Source organism: Thunnus thynnus, chromosome 3 (assembly GCF_963924715.1).
Source record: "Thunnus thynnus chromosome 3, fThuThy2.1, whole genome shotgun sequence".
NCBI lineage: Eukaryota > Metazoa > Chordata > Actinopteri > Scombriformes > Scombridae > Thunnus > Thunnus thynnus.
The window spans coordinates 38,858,766-38,881,508 of NC_089519.1; the positions used below are offsets into that span (position 1 = coordinate 38,858,766).

General features: G+C 40.0%; 2 protein-coding genes and 2 long non-coding RNA genes across 6 annotated transcripts in view; 2 read left to right on the forward strand and 2 right to left on the reverse strand.

The window, feature by feature from the left end:
* Nucleotides 1-19,668, forward strand: part of capn8 (calpain 8) — a 25,887-nt gene extending 6,219 nt beyond the window's left edge. The window contains exons 4-21 of the mRNA XM_067585828.1: nucleotides 2,851-2,984; nucleotides 5,630-5,798; nucleotides 6,354-6,437; nucleotides 6,558-6,643; nucleotides 7,489-7,563; nucleotides 7,693-7,853; nucleotides 11,237-11,406; nucleotides 14,614-14,625; nucleotides 15,479-15,690; nucleotides 16,124-16,160; nucleotides 16,360-16,425; nucleotides 16,518-16,575; nucleotides 16,879-16,943; nucleotides 17,201-17,269; nucleotides 17,896-17,974; nucleotides 18,504-18,620; nucleotides 19,418-19,476; nucleotides 19,565-19,668. Coding sequence (XP_067441929.1) covers nucleotides 2,851-2,984; nucleotides 5,630-5,798; nucleotides 6,354-6,437; nucleotides 6,558-6,643; nucleotides 7,489-7,563; nucleotides 7,693-7,853; nucleotides 11,237-11,406; nucleotides 14,614-14,625; nucleotides 15,479-15,690; nucleotides 16,124-16,160; nucleotides 16,360-16,425; nucleotides 16,518-16,575; nucleotides 16,879-16,943; nucleotides 17,201-17,269; nucleotides 17,896-17,974; nucleotides 18,504-18,620; nucleotides 19,418-19,476; nucleotides 19,565-19,588 — 1,677 coding nt within the window. The 3' untranslated portion in view covers nucleotides 19,589-19,668. The remainder of the gene's footprint in view (nucleotides 1-2,850; nucleotides 2,985-5,629; nucleotides 5,799-6,353; nucleotides 6,438-6,557; nucleotides 6,644-7,488; nucleotides 7,564-7,692; nucleotides 7,854-11,236; nucleotides 11,407-14,613; nucleotides 14,626-15,478; nucleotides 15,691-16,123; nucleotides 16,161-16,359; nucleotides 16,426-16,517; nucleotides 16,576-16,878; nucleotides 16,944-17,200; nucleotides 17,270-17,895; nucleotides 17,975-18,503; nucleotides 18,621-19,417; nucleotides 19,477-19,564) is intronic.
* On the reverse strand, nucleotides 2,746-5,727 carry LOC137180449 (uncharacterized). Of its 2 annotated transcripts, none has more exons than XR_010927976.1 (3): nucleotides 5,639-5,727; nucleotides 4,426-4,546; nucleotides 2,746-2,975 (listed from the first exon to the last, which is right to left on the reverse strand). It is a non-coding gene; the product is annotated as an uncharacterized lncRNA (long non-coding RNA). The 2 variants fall into 2 exon arrangements; XR_010927977.1 differs by lacking the exon at nucleotides 2,746-2,975 and adding an exon at nucleotides 3,655-3,754.
* Nucleotides 19,098-20,319, reverse strand: LOC137180450 (uncharacterized). Its single transcript, XR_010927978.1, has 2 exons — nucleotides 20,094-20,319; nucleotides 19,098-19,640 (listed from the first exon to the last, which is right to left on the reverse strand). It is a non-coding gene; the product is annotated as an uncharacterized lncRNA (long non-coding RNA).
* A 1,555-nt stretch (nucleotides 20,320-21,874) lies between these two features.
* The window catches only part of LOC137180451 (son of sevenless homolog 1-like), a 44,006-nt gene continuing 43,137 nt past the window's right edge, over nucleotides 21,875-22,743 (forward strand). For both annotated transcript variants that reach the window (XM_067585831.1, XM_067585829.1), the window contains exon 1: nucleotides 21,875-22,626. In XM_067585831.1, the coding sequence (XP_067441932.1) occupies nucleotides 22,540-22,626 (87 nt within the window). In that variant the 5' untranslated portion in view covers nucleotides 21,875-22,539. The remainder of the gene's footprint in view (nucleotides 22,627-22,743) is intronic.

The window sequence follows — 22,743 nt, forward strand, 5'->3', positions numbered from 1 at the left end:
TCATCCATTCACTAATATAACACCTTCATTATTAAACATGAAATAATAACCACATCACACGTTCATCCGTTCATCCGTTCACTAGTATAACACGTTCATTATTAAACATGAAATAATAACCACATCACACGTTCATCCATTCATCCATTCACTAGTATAACACGTTCATTATTAAACATGAAATAATAACCACATCACACGTTCATCCATTCATCCGTTCACTAGTATAACACGTTCATTATTAAACATGAAGAAGAGACTGGGATGGGAGCAGGTGACCTCTGACGTCATGACAACGATCAGCTCATTGACAGGAAGTGACAGCGAGGCTTTCTACAAGCTTTGGCCAACAATACACAATAAAAGCATTTGAACAATTTGTTATGAAGCAGGAAGTTGCCGTTGTCATGACAACCTGCCAGCCTGAAGCAGCAGAGATATATGATCCGTATATTAACTGATCATCGTATTGATCTCATCCTCCTCTTCCTCGTTTCAAGCTCTTCACTTCCTCGTGCTGTTTTCTTCTTCGTCTCATTCTTCAAAACTTCGTAACCTGTCAGCTCCGACAGCTGTGCTCTTTAGCGTTGCCATGGTTACAGGTCGGGTGGCGGATGGATTTAGACGGTGATTAAACTACGTGAACATTAAACCTGCCGTCCAATCAGAGGAGAGTATTCACCCAGACGGCGGTTTAGAAACATAATATCCTGGAAGTTATTATTCAGGTTTTTATAGAACGTTTAGACAACGTTATCAATAACTGTCCTGTGAAAACCACGTGTCTCCATAACTGTTAATTTCATCTATTTATTATTTTTACAGCCAATGAGAGAAGAGTAAAGCGTTTACTCATCATTTCCTCTGTTGACGCCTGATGACGTCACACAGGTGACAATAAGTACATTTACTTCCTACTTTATAAAACTCCACTACATTTATTTATGCTGCAGTACTTTAACTGGATCAAGCTCATAATACTTATGTACTTTTACTGCAATACTTTAACTACATCAAGCTCATAATACTTATGTACTTTTACTGCAATACTTTAACTACATCAAGCTCATAATACTTATGTACTTTTACTGCAGTACTTTAACTACATCAAGCTCATAATACTTATGTACTTTTACTGCAGTACTTTAACTACATCAAGCTCATAATACTTATGTACTTTTACTGCAATACTTTAACTACATCAAGCTCATAATACTTATGTACTTTTACTGCAGTACTTTAACTACATCAAGCTCATAATACTTATGTACTTTTACTGCAGTACTTTAACTACATCAAGCTCATAATACTTATGTACTTTTACTGCAATACTTTAACTACATCAAGCTCATAATACTTATGTACTTTTACTGCAATACTTTAACTACATCAAGCTCATAATACTTATGTACTTTTACTGCAATACTTTAACTACATCAAGCTCATAATACTTATGTACTTTTACTGCAATACTTTAACTACATCAAGCTCATAATACTTATGTACTTTTACTGTGATGGAGTATTTGTATGTTGCTGTGTCTTTACATCAGGAGATTGATGGTTTTCACTGGTCAGTGAAGTCGTTTCTACTTCGTCTCAGTTATTGATTGATGATCAGTTTGATCATTTCTTGATCTTTCGGCTGCAGTTTGAGTCACATGTGAAACATCAGCAGTTTTCTGAGAGTCGATTGTTCTCAACACATGATGGAAACTATTTGTCCCGCCTCCACAGGAAGTGACATCACAAGGGATTTATGTAGGTTGTGATCCTCCGCAGGATGATGGTGTGTTCGGGTGCTCTTCCTCAGCTCGTAAAGTCAGAAATCTCCCAGTTTACCAGAAGACAGTTGAATGATCTCTTGAGTTTATGAGTCAGAGCAGCTAAAAGTGATGAACACTTCCTGTTAATGCTTCAGTTTCATTCAGCGGCTTCGCTTCAACTCCTTTTAACTCCCTTTTCATTATTTCACATAAACTGATGCTGCAGCTGCTCAACTTGATGCAGCAACACGTCCAAACAGTCTGGAGTCAGTGTTTACATCCTGCAGGAGCTTTTTCATTGAATCTCTTCATTTGATTTGATTCACCTGGGAAACAACACCTGAACACATCATCAGTCTCTGACTTTACCAGCTGACAAGGATCACCTGAACACATCATCAGTCTCTGACTTTACCAGCTGACGAGGATCACCTGAACACATCATCGGTCTCTGACTTTACCAGCTGACGAGGATCACCTGAACACATCATCAGTCTCTGACTTTACCAGCTGAAGAGGATCACCTGAACACATCATCGGTCTCTGACTTTACCAGCTGACGAGGATCACCTGAACACATCATCGGTCTCTGACTTTACCAGCTGAAGAGGATCACCTGAACACATCATCGGTCTCTGACTTTACCAGCTGACGAGGATCACCTGAACACACCATGAAAACAGCAGAGCGACTGAGGACGTACATGAAGGGACATCATGGTTTGACTCCTGCTGGATGAGTTTTATATTATTAATAAAGTTCAGAGTTGTAATTAAATGCTGATTGTTTATGTCCAGATGTGTGCAGCAGGATGAAACATCGATCTGTTTATTCTTTAAGCATAAAATAATAAAATTTGGTCTAATTTAAATTCTCATGTTACTCACCGTTTTAATCTTTAAGAGATAATTTGTTACCATGACAACATGAGTAACAAATCTCTGAACTATGTTCAAAAAGACACTTTCCTCTTTTTTAAACTGAGTTCAACTTCATGCTTACAAACAATAAACTAATGTATATATTAGAAATAATAGAAAATATATAAACATACATACATATACGTCCTGTGTTGTGTTGTGTAGCTGTGGCAGTACGGCGAGTGGGTGGACGTTGTCGTGGACGACCGGCTGCCCACCAGAGATGGAAAGCTGCTGTTTGTTCACTCAGCGGAGGGAGGAGAGTTCTGGAGCGCTCTGCTGGAGAAAGCCTACGCCAAGTAAGACACACACACACACACACACACACACACACACACACACACACACACACACACACACACACACACACACACACACACACGCAGACAGTCCAAATGAACATTAAAGCTGTTTCCTCCTGTTCATACTGATCATTAGAAGATCCCTTCATAATGACCTTACAATGGAAGTGATGGAGGACAAAATCCACAGTCTGAAGCTAATATGAAGCTTCAGCGTCCAAATGAGTCAAATCAAGTATATATCTTTCAACGTTACAGTCTTTTTAGTGCCAAAGTTCCTCTTTTTGTTACTATACTTCCACCTGCAGCTCAACAGGGAAACACAAAGACTGTAAATGTGTCAGATATCCACTTGATATGACTAACTCAGACTGCTGAAGCTGAATAGAAGCTTCACACAGACTTTTACCTGCATTTTTGCACTAAATGACAGTATATATATATATATATATATATATATATATATATATATATATATATTGAGATGTGCAGAGACCAGAATCTGTATTTGTTGAGGCAGCAAAATTATTTGTATTTGTATTCTAATAAAAGTGGAAAGAGGCTTAAAAATCCTGTTTTTGTTTTTGTTTTTATGACACTTTTAATTTTTAGAAAATTAAAATGTTACAATAAGAGTTCATGAATAAACTACCTTATGAAGGAGGTCCCCACACCGGGTCTCTAACTGGAGTCTCAGATCAGAGACGACTGCGCTGAACACTGAGATCATCACCTCCCTGCAGACAGACCTCTACCTGTTTATACACCTGTAACACACAGACAGCACAGCCTGGAACATGTAGAAGAACTTCAAAGATAATTCTTGCTTTTCATTTATTGCCTGTTTATTACAACCTAACAGTAGAAAGGAGAAGAGGAACAACAGGTTATGGAGAATCTGTTGGGAACACTTTGTGTGTGTCAGTAGTTCAGTTTTATCTCTGTAACACCCCCGACTCCAGGACTGATGTCCAAATAAGGAAATGTGCGTCATGCAGCAGGTGGATGTGACTCCTCTCACTGAGACCTGCTGATAGACGTCACAGCGGAGCAGAGGAGAGACACTGAGATAACGATGTAACCGGACTGCATAAACAAATACTTTTTAAAATATTTGTATGAAACAATTATTCATAAAAAACACTATTTATGCTTTGCTGAATAATGTATTTGTATTCGGGCACATCCCTAAAGGACACACTGTAGATTTTGGCCTCCATCACTTCCATTGAAAGCACATTTGAAGGATGTTTTATATCCAGTATGAACAGGAGGAATGATTACAGCGAGGAAAACCTCTTTCACTGCTCATATGAACACAAACTGGGAACCCGTCCTTTAACAGTGCAGACTCATGATCCCCTAAACACACATCAGAGTTTCACATTAAAGCTGAAGTGTTTGTTGTGTCGGAGGCTCTCAGTGAAACCTCGCTCACCTCAGCTGACTCCAGGTCAGTGGTTGTAGAGGGTGGAGGCTGCTGGTGTTACTGTGTGTGTGTGTCGGAGGTGATTAGCAGCAGGGTGGAGGAAGGTTTACTGGGTAAACACTGGACCAGCCTGGAAAGCAAACAGAGCAGCAGATAAAGCAGCTGACTCACTAACAGGTAAAAGACTCCAAACTCTGCAGACTACAACACAAACTAGACTTTCACTTCATCTTCCCTCATTTTTCTTCACACCACAACAACAGCAGACAGTTTTTAATACTTCATTTTGAATAAATCTCATGTTATTGTTGACTTTTTAGATGTATTTTAATCTTGAAAGCTGTTTACCTGCTCACTCTACAACAAACACTCTAACTGTATTCAGCTGCCTTCATCCTAACCCACCATCATCATCAGACATCCTATAAGTTGATATTCTGACACCAGTTTACATTATTTACACTTTGTTTCTGACAAATCACATGTTGTCTGTTATTTTGGTGGAGGACTAAGAACACTACATTACCCATGAGCCTCGGCTGCTGTTGCTATGGAGACGAAGCCAGTCAGAGATGTGAATCATAATGAATTTGAAATGCTTCCTCGCTGGTGTTGTAAACAAAACATGTTGCCATGGTTACTGAATCCACTCAAATTGACAGTTTTCTTAACATCATAATCTTGACTTTCAGCTCGCCGCTAGCGGCGCACAGGCGCCGTGGCCCCGCGAGCAACGCGCTGTTGTCTTGTTTTGTTGAGGGAATCATGTTGTTCAGCTGTGTGAGCTCAGGAGAAGGCAACGTGTTCTCATCAGCTGGAGAGCTAATATCTGCAGTCTTTCTACTTGGATAGCATTGTTTTTGTTGTTGTAGATGATGTTTGTTGAAGCAAGGCCAACAAAATCTCACATCTGTTCACACCACAGACTGAACCCACAGTTCACCCACTGGCAATAAAAATGATCAAAACATGTAAATATCTTCATAATTCTCACATATAGAACCTTTAAACATTTAGTTTCATTGCTAAAAGTGTTTACTGTGTTTAAAAATACACTGCAGTTTCATTCATTTACTCCAACTCACACTTAAACTAATGACACTTAATCACACCTTACACTTCAACTCCCATCAGTGCTTTAGTTACGACTTTCTTTAAATAACACCATCCATACATTTTTGAGTGAAACTATGGCTGTCCTGTCTGTCTGCAGGGTGAACACCTCGTATGAAGCTCTGACCGGAGGTTCAAGCATCGAGGGTTTTGAGGATTTCACCGGAGGAATCGCAGAGAGCTACGACCTGAAAAAAGCTCCGCCCTTCCTGTTCAACATCATGAGGAAAGCCCTGAAGCTCGGCTCGCTGCTCGGCTGCTCCATCGACGTAAAGACTCAAACTGTTCATGTCACAACCACAGAGACACGTAGAGACACTTTTTATCACCAACACAACGTTAATATTCTCCTCTCTGATTGGCCGGCAGGTGTAGGTAGACACTCCTCCTTTTACGTCACAGCCGAGCTAACTGTTGGCTAACTCTCCAACCAGAAGCACCATTTAGTTCATTTAGCTTATTAGCTTGTTAGATCATTAGCATATTACATCCTTTAGTTCTTTAGCTCATTTAACTCACCGGCATATCTGTCATCAGCTCATTTAATATATTAGCTCATTTATTTCATTACCTGTTTTAACTCATTTAGATAATTAGCTAATTTAGCCTTGTAGTTCATTACCTTGTTAGCTGATTTAGCTCGTTAGCCTCGGTACACAATAAAAAGCCTGCAGTCTGGTTGTTTAGAGACGTTCTCTCCGGCTGGTTTGTGTGTGGTCGAATCATTTATTGTACAGAATATAAAGTTATTCAGTTAAATTCCCCCAAAAGCAGTTTGACAAATAATCTCAGTTCAAGTCTGTTTATCTTTGATTTGTTTCCAGATTTCCAGCTCGAGTGAGACGGAGGCCATCACCAGCCAGAAGCTGGTCAGAGGTCATGCCTACTCCATCACTGCAGCACAGCAGGTGAGGCATTCTGGGAAATTATCCCACATAGAGCAGCTGAGTGGTCAGAGGTCAGAGGTCACTCAGAGGACTCGTTCCTCCCTGAAAGAGGAAACGTTAAATGAAGGTTTCGTTTTGCAGGTGCGTCACTTCGGTTCTCCGGTGGAGCTGCTGAGGATCAGGAACCCCTGGGGTCAGGTGGAGTGGACCGGAGCCTGGAGCGACGAGTGAGTTCAGGTCATCACACCTGTCTGTCAATCAATCAATCAATCAATCAATCAATCAATCAATCAATCAATCGAACTTTAACTGTACAGTACCTTTCGTTCAGGTCAGTGCAGTTCAAAGTGCTTCACAGATAATAAGAACAAATATAGAATAATGAACAGGATGTATGATGATGTAATACAATAAATAAAATAGAGTGAAATAAAATTAGATTAAAAAATAGAATAAAAAACTAAAAGACAAATAAAATCAGTATAACAGTAATAATAATAATAAATATACAATTTTACAACATGAATACAATAAAATAAAGTAAATAATGTCTATCTGGACTGGAGAGGCAGGTTTTATCAGCTGACTCAGATTAGATAGACTGAACTTTAACCCCGCGGTTATTATTGTTGCCATGACGACGAAGGCGGCCTAACTTTAAGGAAGTAGTAACTTTAACCCACCGCATGTTTCTCTGACCTTAACAAAGTCATTTTAACCCAAACCATCATCTTTAAACCCGACCAGAGCTGAACCACAGCGCCGTTGCATCATCAATCATCATTATTGATTAACAGTGACGTGTGATGACGTCATCCTGCTGATTACTGCTGATAGAGACGCTGCTACGTGTCGTTCTGGAGTCACATGATCAAAGCACAGAGCTGCAGGTTAGTGCGATAGTGTAAGTGTGACAGCAAGGTCCCCATCACTGGACCTCTGACTCCATCTGCACACTGGGAACGGTCCCAGTGGGACCAGTTAGTTTGACTCAGTGGTTTTCTGCCCAGAAGGAGGTGTTCAGATGTTTCAGACCTGTCATTGTTTACAGTCTGTTTTCACTGTTCGTCAGGTCGAGTGAATGGGATGGAGTTCAGCCGGAGGAGAAGAAGAAGCTGGATCACTCTGCTATCGACGGCGAGTTCTGGTGGGTTCGATACAAAGACGGGAAACGCAGACAGTCGTCTGGTTGGTTTGGAAATAATTTGTTCAGTTGTTTCATGATGGATTCTGTAGATTCAGACTTTCCTCTTCTTCTGCTCTCTGCCGGCCGCAGGATGTCCTACGCCGACTTCCTGCGTCAGTTTTCCCGCCTCGACATCTGCAACCTGACGCCCGACACGCTGACCAGCGACGAAGTCGGCCGCTGGAGCTTCAGCGAGTTTGAAGGCGTGTGGAGGGTCGGCTCCACCGCCGGCGGCTGCAGGAACTACCCGGGTACGGCTCGTTACCGCTCACACTCACAACTTTATTCAAACAAGCAAACAAACACAAAACATCCATGACAACGACGACAACAACGATAACAACGTCCTCGTCATCTGATAGATCAGATCAGTTATGTAATGACCGAAATATTTAATCTCATTACACTTTAAAGGTGACATGAAGAAATCAGGAAGTACTAATCTGTCTTCTCTACTTCTGACAATCATCATATTACTGTTGTTTATACATGATGTCGAAATCAATCATATTGTGAGCAGAACCTCAATAAATGTTGAAGAGCAGCACAACATGGACAGAAAATCACTACATCTCTGACGGAACAAACCAGAACTAACAAGAACTAACCGGAACTAACCGGAACTAACCAGAACTAACCGGAACTAACCAGATCAAACCAGAACAAACCAGAACTAACCAGATCAAACCGGAACAAACCAGAACTAACCAGAACTAACCAGAACTAACCAGATCAAACCAGAACTAACCGGAACTAACCAGAACTAACCAGAACTAACCAGATCAAACCAGAACTAACCGGAACTAACCAGATCAAACCAGAACTAACTGGAACTAACCAGAACTAACCAGATCAAACCAGAACTAACCAGAACTAACCAGATCAAACCAGAACTAACCGGAACTAACCAGATCAAACCAGAACTAACCGGAACAAACCAGAACTAACCGGAACTAACCAGATCAAACCAGAACTAACCAGATCAAACCAGAACTAACCAGAACTAACCGGAACTAACCGGAACTAACTGGAACGAACCAGAACTAACCAGATCAAACCAGAACTAACCAGAACTAACCAGATCAAACCAGAACTAACCAGATCAAACCGGAACTAACCAGATCAAATCGGAACTAACCAGAACTAACCGGAACAAACCAGAACTAACCAGAACTAACCGGAACTAACCGGAACTAACTGGAACGAACCAGAACTAACCAGATCAAACCAGAACTAACCAGAACTAACCAGATCAAACCAGAACTAACCAGATCAAACCAGAACTAACCAGATCAAACCAGAACTAACCAGAACTAACCAGATCAAACCAGAACTAACCAGATCAAACCAGAACTAACCAGATCAAACCAGAACTAACCAGAACTAACCAGATCAAACCAGAACTAACCAGATCAAACCGGAACTAACCAGATCAAACCGGAACTAACCAGATCAAACCGGAACTAACCAGATCAAAGACTGAACAGAAGTTAAAAACTACCTGAACCAGTAAGGAGAGGAGGTGCAGGTGGGGAGGTGGGAGGAGGAGCTCAGGAGAGGAGGTGCAGGTGGGAGGAGGAGCTCAGGAGAGGAGAATGAGGAGGTGAAACAGGAGAACAGGGAGGGAGCTGATTGGCTGATGAGGCTGATGTCCAGGAACATGAATATTAATGTGAGTAAACACTGAACAACAACACGAGTCCAAAACCGCCATCATGAAACGATCGTACATGAAGCCAATGAGAGAAACACACAAACAGTCCAAACGTGTTTATACATAATAAAACACAGCGAGAAGCTTTAAACTGGACGCAGCAGCGTTTCAGTCTTTATTAGCCGTGATGTGTTTGCTGTTTCTCTTCATTTCCTCTACAAACTTCACAAACTTCACATTCGTGCTTCTGTTGAGCTTCTTTCATAATCAGCAAATTTTCTGCCTTTTAAAAACATTTTTTTCCTTTAAAATGAAAGAACGAAACATTCAGTGTTTTTTCATTTCAACTGTTTTCAGCTGTTACATGTTAATGAACTTTCTTACTCTTCATCTGCTTTCACGCTTCATCAACACATCAAACGATTTCAGTTTTAAACTCTTTCAGGTCTTCATCACTTCAGCTCCTCTGACTCTTCATCATCACCTCCACACTTCAAACACAGTGTTATAACCGCTGTCAGTGTTCATCAGCTCTCAGTATAAACACATGAACTGATGTTAGTTTCTCTCAGGACCGACAGACACGTTATTATTATTATTATTATTATTATTATTATTGTTATTATTATAAACAAAAACATAACAATCAGACTAAAGGACGACAGACAGGGTCATCTGAGGTAACCAGACAGGTACTATTATCAGGACCTGATGTGTTTCAGAGGTCCTGGTGATCCAGGACTCTGACTCACTCAGTTACAACCTAAACAAACAAAGTTCTTAGTTAAATAAACGGTAGAGAAATCACTCCACATTCAAATAATGAATAATATCCTGTTTTTCCAGTTTTAGGAATTTTCCCTCAAACATCGTTATGATTTTATGGGTAATTGTGAATTATTATTGTGCAACAACTCCAACAAGGAATTATTCATGCAGTGATATAACTCATATTACAGGAGGTATAATAACAGGGAAATAATCCTCCTTAGGCCACACAAGAGAGGTCAATTAGAATTATGATTGTTATTAATCTTAATTATGATTTTGCAAGAGTATAAAGTCTTTTACACATTTATTACTAATACTACAGCTACAAGTACTAAACACTACAACATTTAACAAACAAGACACAAGAGGGAAACTGGTGCACAAGGCTGTGGCTAGTGAATGATTGTAATGCGTGATGCAGAGTTATGTATTGTGTAGCTGGTATGAGAGACCTGATAAACAGATGAGATGACTGTTACCTGAGAAGCAGCGAGTCAAACCAACGGTACAACAGAGGGTTTAAGCAGGTTCATGAAGGTTCTGTAGGAATACTTGTTTGCTCTCTGGGGCGGCTTCTTGTGGAGAACTGAGTGTGATGTGCTGGGGTGAGGAGCTGGAGTCTGGATCTGGTAATGATGAGTGAGTCAGCTGGTCCAGAGTTGAAGAGTTCCCATTGGGAGAGAACTGCTGGTTCATGCTCTCTAGACTTGATCCTCAACTCATGACTCTACATTCTGAGGTTTCACCTGTTTGAAGTCTAATTAACAGACCATAAATAAGTTTTATGTGTGAATTCCAACTGTTCTTATTCCACAACTTCAGCCGATTCGACCAGAGCAGATTTGTTCTTCACAAACAACCAATGAACCAATAAACTGCAACACAGAACATATAATCCTGAATGAACTGGTTGAAGCTGACGGCTGAACCCTGTCATACAGTACGAAGCGATGCCTTTACCAGTCCGACGTCTAAACCAGCATCCAGCTGAACTGGTGTGAATTCTGTGCCATGTGCTACCCAACAGAACATTTAACGGCCATTTCAACTTCCTTCAGTATTTCAACTATTTTAAATGTTCCCGCAGTGACAAACTGATAGTTTTAGTGTTTTATAATCTTAATTTCATTCTTTTTACGTCTCAAATTGATTTTGTGAAAGAGAAACATTAAGACACGTGATATAAACCGACCTCCTCTCTGTCTGCAGCCACGTTCTGCTCCAATCCTCAGTTCTTCATCCGGCTGGACGACGTGGACGACGACCCTCACGACGGCGAGGACGGCTGCACCGTCCTGATTGGTCTGATGCAGAAAGACGCTCGCAGGGAGAGACGCTTCGGACGAGACCTCAACACCATCGGATTTGCCATCTACCAGGTACAAACACACAAATACACACACACACAAACACACAAATACACACACAGAAACATACAAATACAAATACACACACAGAAACATACAAATACACACACAGAAACATACAAATACACACACACAGAAACACACAAATACACACACACAGAAACATACAAATACACACACAGAAACATAGATACACACACAGAAACATACAAATACACACACAGAAACATACAGATACACACACAGAAACATACAAATACACACACAGAAACATACAGATACACACACAGAAATATACAAATACAAATACACACACAGAAACATACAAATACACACACAGAAACACACAAATACACACACACAGAAACACACAAATACACACACACAGAAACATACAAATACACACACAGAAACATAGATACACACACAGAAACATACAAATACACACACAGAAACATACAGATACACACACAGAAACATACAAATACACACACAGAAACATACAGATACACACACAGAAATATACAAATACAAATACACACACAGAAACATACAAATACACACACAGAAACATACAAATACACACACAGAAACATACAGATACACACACAGAAACATACAAATACACACACAGAAACATACAAATACACACACAGAAACATACAGATACACACACAGAAACACACAAATACACACACAGAAACATACAGATACACATGCAGAAACATACAGATACACACACAGAAACATACAGATACAAATACACACACAGAAACATACAGATACACACACAGAAACATACAAATACACACACAGAAACATAGATACACACACAGAAACATACAGATACACACACAGAAACATACAAATACAAATACACACACAGAAACATACAGATACACACACAGAAACATACAAATACACACACAGAAACATAGATACACACACAGAAACATACAAATACACACACAGAAACATACAAATACACACACAGAAACATACAAATACAAATACACACACACACAGAAACATACAGATACACACACAGAAACATACAAATACACACACAGAAACATACAGATACACACACAGAAACATACAGATACACAGAAACATACAAATACACACACAGAAACACACAAATACAAATACACACACACACAGAAACATACAGATACACACACAGAAACATACAAATACAAATACACACACACACAGAAACATACAAATACACACACAGAAACATACAGATACACACACAGAAACATACAGATACACACACAGAAACACACAAATACACACACAGAAACACACAAATACAAATACACACACACAGACACATACAAATACAAACACAGACACATACAAATACACACACAGAAACATACAGATACACACACACAGAAACATACAAATACACACACAGAAACATACAGATACACACACAGAAACATACAGATACACACACAGAAACATACAGATACACACACAGAAAAATACAGATACACACACAGAAACACACAAATACACACACAGAAACACACAAATACAAATACACACACACAGACACATACAAATACACACACAGAAACATACAGATACACACACACAGAAACATACAAATACACACACAGAAACATACAAATACACACACAGAAATATACAGATACACACACAGAAACATACAGATACACACACACAGAAACATACAAATACACACAGAAACATACAAATACACACACACAGAAACATACAAATACACACAGAAACATACAAATACACACACAGAAACATACAGATACACACACAGAAACATACAAATACACACACAGAAATATACAGATACACACACAGAAACATACAGATACACACACACAGAAACATACAAATACACACACAGAAACATACAAATACACACACAGAAATATACAAATACACACACAGAAATATACAAATACACACACAGAAACATACAGATACACACAGAAACATACAAATACACACACAGAAACATACAAATACACACACAGAAACATACAAATACACACACAGAAATATACAAATACACACACAGAAACATACAAATACACACACAGAAACATACAAATACACACAGAAATATACAAATACACACACAGAAACATACAAATACACACACAGAAACATACAAATACACACAGAAACATACAAATACACACACAGAAACATACAGATACACACACACAGAAACATACAAATACACACAGAAACATACAAATACACACACAGAAACATACAAATACACACACAGAAACATACAAATACACACACAGAAACATACAAATACACACACAGAAACATACAAATACACACACAGAAATATACAAATACACACACAGAAACATACAGATACACACACAGAAACATACAAATACACACACAGAAATATACAAATACACACACAGAAATATACAGATACACACACACAGAAACATACAAATACACACACAGAAACATACAAATACACACACAGAAATATACAAATACACACACAGAAACATACAGATACACACAGAAACATACAAATACACACACAGAAACATACAAATACACACACAGAAACATACAAATACACACACAGAAATATACAAATACACACACAGAAACATACAAATACACACACAGAAACATACAAATACACACAGAAACATACAAATACACACACAGAAATATACAAATACACACACAGAAACATACAAATACACACACAGAAACATACAAATACACACACAGAAACATACAGACAAATACACACAGAAACATACAAATACACACACAGAAACATACAAATACACACAGAAACATACAAATACACACAGAAACATACAAATACACACACAGAAACATACAGATACACACACAGAAACATACAAATACACACAGAAACATACAAATACACACACAGAAACATACAGATACACACACAGAAATATACAAATACACACACAGAAACATACAGATACACACACAGAAACATACAGATACACACACAGAAATATACAAATACACACACAGAAACATACAAATACAAATACACACCCCAATGATGATTTATTTCTGTACTAATCACCTGGTTTCATTGTATTGTGATCAATAGATTTTACATATCAACATGTTACTAATCGCTGACTTCATGTGGAGCTTCTTGTATTTTTGATGTTTCTCTTTGTTTCCTTCCAGGTTCCAGATGAGGTGAGTTCAGAGGACGTTTCCATCAAACACAGTTTTGTTTTAGTTTTTTAATTTTTAATTTTTATTTCTGTGTCTTGAAATCTCACGTGGGGTTACAAATCACCACTATCTTAGAAAACATGCATCAAAATATACAAAGCATGTACAGAAGCATAAACACAAACAGAACATGCAGCACATGATACTAACTGTTAACAGAAAAGAACTACTACACAAATTAATTATTAGTAACTAATAAAAACTGTCAGATTTTTGTAATCCGAGTATCAAAAAGATGAAACAAACTTAAAGGGCCATTACAATGAACTATGTACAGATGGAGAGTCATAGTGGAGATTAAACATCTGGTCATTATGACCCGCTCACTGTCAGCCCTGAGTTTAGCTTTAGGACCTCAGACCTTCTTCTTCTGTGATCAGTATATATTCAGACCTTCTTCTTCTGTGATCAGTATATATTCAGACCTTCTTCTTCTTCTGTGATCAGTATATATTCAGACCTTCTTCTTCTTCTGTGATCAGTATATATTCAGACCTTCTTCTTCTGTGATCAGTATATATTCAGACCTTCTTCTTCTGTGATCAGTATATATTCAGACACTTTTCTTCTGTGTTCAGTATATATTCAGACCCTCTTCTTCTGTGATCAGTATATATTCAGACCTTCTTCTTCTTCTGTGATCAGTATATATTCAGACCCTCTTCTTCTTCTGTGTTCAGTATATATTCAGACCTTCTTCTTCTGTGATCAGTATATATTCAGACCTTCTTCTTCTTCTTCTGTGATCAGTATATATTCAGACCTTCTTCTTCTGTGATCAGTATATATTCAGACACTCTTCTTCTGTGATCAGTTTAAAGGTCGCAGTAACGTCCACCTGGGCCCGGACGTCCTGCTGAGGAGGAACGCTGTGGCTCGTAGTCAGAACTTCATCAACCTGAGGGAGGTGTGTGACCGGTTCAAACTGCCGCCTGGAGAGTACGCCATCATCCCGTCCACCTTCGAACCGCATCGCAAAGGAAGCTTCATCCTGAGGGTGTTCACCGAGAAAGAGGCCACCACCAGGTCTCTGCGGGTGGAGGGTAGCGTTAATGTTGCTAGGCTAGCTAGTGTCTTAAAGTCTGTCTCTGGTGAGTGTGCACTAAAAGTCTTTGGTTAGTTTAACCTGTTTCCGTGTAACGAGTCCGAAGCGTCTTGTGAAGAAACGGAATATTTCAAGCTGCCAAATATCACTGTTACAGATGATCAGCAGCTCAGAAAGACAAACAGTCATATAATATAATAACTGCTGCAGGAGTGTGTGAGTATATAACTTTACTATGATGTAAGTTACATTCAGAAAGTATTTTCCCAGAAACAGGTGCTGGGAAAGGGAGGGGTCATTTTATAATCAGGGTATATTCAGGCCAATACGGTACTGGTCAGACTGGTTGTAGAGATGAAAGAGTTTGTCGTCTCTCTACAACTTGTTTTTTTATCTTTTCTCTGTTTGTTTCAGTCCGATGGAGGAGGACGTGAACGCCGACATCCAGGAGGTGACACCTGTTCCATGACACATCAAACTAGTCATGAAATATCTGTTTCAATGCAAACAAGATAATAACTGATTAGAACAGATAATAACTTGTGAACATATGCAAACTCATGTCCATTAGTTCGTATTTATAATAATAACTTAATGCTGTGAGTCACTTTTTTGTTCCAAACATATATTACTAATATTTTTCCTCGCAGCCTGAAGTCAGACAGAACGATGTGGATCCTCACTTCAAACGTCTCTTCGTCCAGATCTCTGGAAATGTAACAATAATTTATTTATAAATGAACAACTTTTCTGCCATGCAGCTGATTGGAGGCACATTTTCATGTTTAGTTTTATTCTGTTTACACAGGACTCTGAAATTTCAGCCTCCGAGCTCCAACAGGTTTTGGACAAAGTGATCTCTCAGAGTAAGAACAGTTGAACCTTCACATAATGACAGAGGCTTAATTTAAAGTATTTTAATGGTTTTATAGGCTTTGTTTGTGATATTCAGTAGAGTGGTTAACATGAAAAGTGTAAAGTTAAGAATATTTACGTTTTTAAAATAATTTTCTGCTTCTGTTTCTGAACATAAGAACTGTTTATGTAGTTTATTAACAGTTCAGTGATGCGTCTTCATCCTGCTGCTGTTCCCTTGAATCTGTTTCCATATTTCATCTGTAACCTGCAGTAGAAATGTCTGAACTGAGCTGCCTGTTGTTTGTTTGAAGGATCTGATGTTAAAACCGACGGTGTCAGTCTGCAGACCTGCCGCAACATCATCAGCCTGCTGGACGTATCCTTCCACCAGTTAAATCACAAAGCACTCGTTTATATTCAGTATGTATGATGTTGTTCTACACTGAACACCTGAGAGAACATTTAAAGACAGATACAAACATATATCATTTATAGTTGTTGAGATGTTTCTATAGATGGTTTCAGAAGTTTTTTCTTTCTGTGTGACATACAAATAATAAAATGTAGATAAAGATGTAAAAGAGGAAGTGAAAGACGGACAGGTGTGTGTTTGGATCTTTGACTGTCTCTCAGATGGACGGCAGCTCCAAACTCGGTCTGGTGGAGTTTCATGCTCTGTGGACAAAGATCCAGGGATACCTGGTGAGACAAAAGAAAACCGTCACTGACGTTTTATTCTCACTTCTTGCTCAAAGGCAGCCTGCTGGTTTCACACCCGTCGCCATGGTAACGGTGAAATGACTGAAATGAACCACTTTCAGAGTCTGATTCTGCAAAAAAACAGTTTGTGTCCAACTTAACGAGCTCTGAGCCTTGACGAGATCAGGGTTCCATCCAACTCTAGGACTTACTGAGCTCTGGTTCTTACTGAGCTCTGGTTCTTAACCAGCTCTGGGTCTTAACGAGCTCTGGTTCTTAACCAGCTCTGGGTCTTAACGAGCTCTGGTTCTTAACCAGCTCTGGTTCTTAACCAGCTCTGGTTCTTAACGAACTCTGGTTCTTAACGAGCTCTGGTTCTTAACGAACTCTGGTTCTTAACGAACTCTGGTTCTTAACCAGCTCTGGGTCTTAATGAGCTCTGGGTCTTAATGAGGTTTAGGGTCTTCATGAGCTCAGGATCTTAATGAATACTGGACCATAACGAGCTCTGGGTCCTAATGATCTCTGGTTCTTAATCAGCTCGGGGTCTTAACGAGCTCAATCAGAATCTCGCTAATGAATGCAGCGCGTTGATATGTAATGATGTTCTTCTTCTCTGTGTGTTGCAGGAGATCTTTAAGCGTCACGACTCGGACGGTTCTGGTACGATGAGCAGTCATGAGATGCGAGCAGCGCTGAGTGAAGCCGGTATGATTCATTTGCTGCAGAACCTGCTTCAGAAGTTCTGGAGGTTTCAGGTTTCTTTAAGTGAATCAGGGGAACGTGAGAAGGTTCCAGGCTTGTTGTAGATACCAGAGATCTCTGAGGAGGATTCAGGTTATGCTGACAGATGTTCCACAGGTTCAGAGGAGCTTTCAGATCTTGTGAAGAATGTTCTGGAGTTTTGAATTGTTGAACCTTGAGGAGACTTCAGAAGTTCTGAAAGTGGTTCTGTAGGTTCTTTAATGGGTGTAAATGTTCTTTAACTAAGTTCTATGAGGACTAAAGCAGGTGTTTTAGAGGTTCTGGGGGATTTAGGGTTCTTCAGAAAGTCCTGAGGAAGGTTCTAGGAGTCTCTGACTGATCATATGGATGTTTCTGTCAGAACTGGCTCAGAGTCCGTGACTCTGTTTAAACTCACTGTATGTTTGTTGTTTGTTAAATGAGTGAAGGTCTCCACCTGCTGGTCGCTCGCTGCCTCTGCAGGTTAAAACCTCTGACGTGTTCGTGTTTGCAGGTCTTCAGGTGAACACTTCAGTGATTCAGGAGATCGTCGGTCGATACGCAGACGTGAGCTTCGCCATCGACTTCGACAGTTTCATCGGCTGCTTGATCCGTCTGGAGATGCTCTTCAGTCAGTCACAGTTCTTCTTCTGTCCCTCCGTCCACAACTCACATAACAACAACTGTTTCCTTCTATTCAACAATAATCATTTAACAATAAATAGATAACAAGTTGTAACGTTATTTAATACTTTCATTTGACAAAAGAGGAGTAAAAGAATTTGTTAATATAATTGTTCTTTTATCTCTTATTAAAATGAACTCTATTCATGATTAATTAATCTAAATCATCAACACAATGAATCTGAGATGTTTATTTATAAAAAGTTCATGAGTTTAGTTTGTCAGGAATCAAATAAAAATATCTTCTGATCATGTTCCGTCTGGAGGAAACAAAACAAGAATAAACATCAAACAACAACGTAAATATTTCAGTACGTCACGTCATGTACGTCATGTGACACATTATGTCATACAGACGCTGCACATGTGAGTCAATTTACATAAATCAAATCAATAATAATGATCATAATTATTGACAGAAATAAAAAAATAACAACATTGTCTTTATTTATTTTGAATAAACTTTATTTGAAAAACACAAATATTTACATACAAATGGACTATAATATAATAAAAGACTGAAGTTTTACACATAAACACAGACACTATATAGTTTATCATCATCATCATCATCATCATCATCATCATCATCATCAATAAACAGCAAACTGAACATCTGGAGATGATGAAGCAGCTGCTTCTCTCATCTCTGTATCAGTTATTGATCGTATATTGGTTCAGAATGTGATTCAGCTGATTGTGTTTCTGTTTTTAAATAAAGTTTTTTTTATGTTTCTTCGTCAGAGATGTTTCACAGTCTGGACCAGAAGCAGCGTGGGATCATCCAGCTGAACCTGCAGCAGGTAAAAACCGTCTGCTGCCCCTGCAGGCCGCCGCCGCCATCATCATCATCATCATCATCACTCATCTCTTCTTCTTCTCTTCCTGCAGTGGCTCTGCCTCGCCATCAACTGACCGCAGCCGCTCCAGGTGCATGCTGGGAGATGATGGTTCAGCGGGTTGTTACCTGAGAGACGAGGAGACGTTTCATCATCTTAATAAAGATTATTGATCAAGTTCAAACATGTCTGAAAGTCTTTCAATAAACTGAACTAATCAAACAACCAGAATCCTGCAGATGATAATAAACAGTTATGATCTTAATATCCAGTTCACTCATCTGGTGGTTCATGAATCAATAACTGATACCACTTATTGATTAAATCACTGGTATCAGTCATTGATTGGACGCGGCAGCTGATCAGACTGATCTGATAGATCACAACATCACTGAGTGGAGACTAATTACAGATCTAATTAAAAATCTGTTAATTATCATTCTGATCAACAGACGAACCATAAACATGATCAGCTGATCAATCAGAAACAGACGTCACTTTTCAGAGGTCAGAGGTCAGAGGTCGGGCTGGATATTGATGCTGCAGGATGAAAACTAATGAAACAAAGCAGAACTTTTTACAGAAAGGTTTGTTCATGATGTGGACAGAAGAAGATCCAGGGTTAGGGGTCGTCATGAGGTCAGCTGACTGTCTCTGTGCGTCTCTGTGGACGACAGAAAACATTTATTAAAGACAAAACCATTTTTTGGTTTGCTGGAACAAACTCATCAGCCTTTCATTCAGGAGAGCAGAGCTGCAGGTTCCACTGGTCTGATATGAAGCAGCCTGCAGTCACCAGGAGGAACATCACACACACACACACACACACACACACACACACACACACACACACACACACACACACACACACACACACACACACAGCCATAACTGCTCCAAATTATACGGAATGTCCTTTAACACGGCTGCTCTCAGAGATCAATCACAGCAGGAACTGATAAAAACCTTTAACGCTTCCTGTCAGAGAAGAACCTTCATTCATGTTTATATTGATGTTAATGAGCTTCAGTTCAGTGAATGATTGCAGCTTGTAGTTTATTTTTCATATTTTGATCTGAAGGCTGATTGTAGTTTCAGGTTTTGCAGCGTTATTAAAACGTGACGTCACGTCTTCGTTTCTCCACAGATCTTAGTTTTTTATCTTCTACTCAATCTTACACATCAACAGAAATATGAAGGTAGATGCAGGAAGATGCTCCAGAAGTGAATATTTTACATTTTTATGATTAAATCTATTTATTTTACTTCACATGAATCCTAACTGGACGACCAGATGATTTTCTGTGTTTGTCTTCGTTAAAACGCACAGATGAGATAAAGATTCAAATCTGTTGATGTGCAGAATCCCAGAAGAGAAGAAGGTCAGATGGATGTTTACAGATTAACTGAATGAAGGAAACACGGAGACGTTGAGTTCAGGCTGCGTTACTGGAACCAGCAGAAACAACAAGCAGCTGAACCAGCTGCAACAGAGTCAGAGACTGGAACTGTTACTGGAACCAGCTGATGGTTGTCGTCTCATCGGCCAGAAGTCTCTTCCGGGATAAAACAGCTGCTCAGCGGACAATCAAACACACTTTTACTGTTACTGAGGTAACGTTGTGCGTCTGTAACGGCGTAGTTTTCAACTGTGACGTTTCTACATGCAATCAAAGATCAGAATATTTCTTCCACTACTCTGCTGACCTTCATAAAGAAACACTCACCAGTTTATCCTGCTGAGGACGATCACCTGATATGATCAAAAGCTGCAGAACAGCTACTAAATGGACCTCATATCGCCAACTGTTGTTTCTAAGGTTCAGAATAAAGAGAGATCTCAATATTTATTTATCAGTTTTCATAGTTTACTCATTAATTCACTGATTTTTGCGTGTGAAACTGTCTTTCATGATGTGATTTGTTTTTACTTCTCTGCATTCTGAAGAAAATGATTTTCTGTTCATAGGATTCAGTTTTCTGATTCTTTTAGTTTCCCTGTAACATCAGATACTGTCTGTCTGCTCATGTGAAAACTCCACACACATCCATAGAGATAAAAAGTCCTTTATCATTCTGATAAAGTCTGATGTGTTGGATTTTATAATATCATTTATACAAAGAATATAAATATAATATAAATAAAACATAAATAGAATATAAATAAACATAAATAGAATATAAATAAACATAATAGAATATAAATGTATGACACCGCCGCAGGTGACAGGTGTAGCTGCAGTACCGCCGCGTGCCGCCGGGGGCAGCAGACGTCACTCTGCCACCACGCGCTGTCTCCATGAAGGACGCACTCCCACTCAGGAGCCCCGCCCATGTACGTCAGCACCTGCGCACGCGCAGCCGCTCCACAGTCTACGGTAACGCACACCGGAGTCACAACAACCGACAGCCGCTCACTGTGACCGGCCGTTAGCTCGGTGACTGTCCGCCTGTCTGGAGGCCGGGGCCGGGGCGACTGTCAGAGAGAGTCCGGAGAGCAGAGCCGGAGGAGGGGACAGTAAAGGGAAGCTACCGGAGCCGGCCCGCCGGAGAGTCGCTGTGTTCGGGTAGAATGTTATCAGCGGAGCGGAGCGGAGAGCACCGAGCTGCCCGCTGATTCACACCCACAACCCCGGGAACACTCCCGGTGTGTCCGCTCATAGAGACCCGCTGCTAACCGCTAACATTAGCCAGCGGGCTACATGCTAATAGGCTAACCGTGTCCAGGTGCTGTCGGTATGGAACGGTTAACGGTAACCGTGCTCTTATCCCGGTAAACAGAAACACACCCAACAGTTAGCTGCTAGCCGCGGAGCTAACGGGCAGCTGGGTAACATCTGGCCGCAGATAGCTCTCCGTGTAGCGGCCGAGGATGGTCGCAGTGACGGCAGCTGTTCTGGAGGAACGGCCTGTCCCCGCTGGATGTGCTGAGGCTCCTCGCTTCTCCCGCCCCGCCGGGCCCGGACAACCGCGCACAGCGTTCATGTAAACCGGTGAACTGTGCGTGTCGGTCCCGCAGCAGCAGCCATGCAGGCGGCCCAGCTGCAGTACGACTTCTTCAACGAGGAGAACGCACCGAAATGGAGAGGCCTGCTTGTTCCTTCACTGGAGAAGGTACAGACACACCTGTCTGTCTGTTCTACCTGTCTGTTCCACCTGTCTGTTCTACCGGTATATCTATCTGTCTGTCTGTCATCACACGTCAGAACATCACACTCTAGAACATCACAC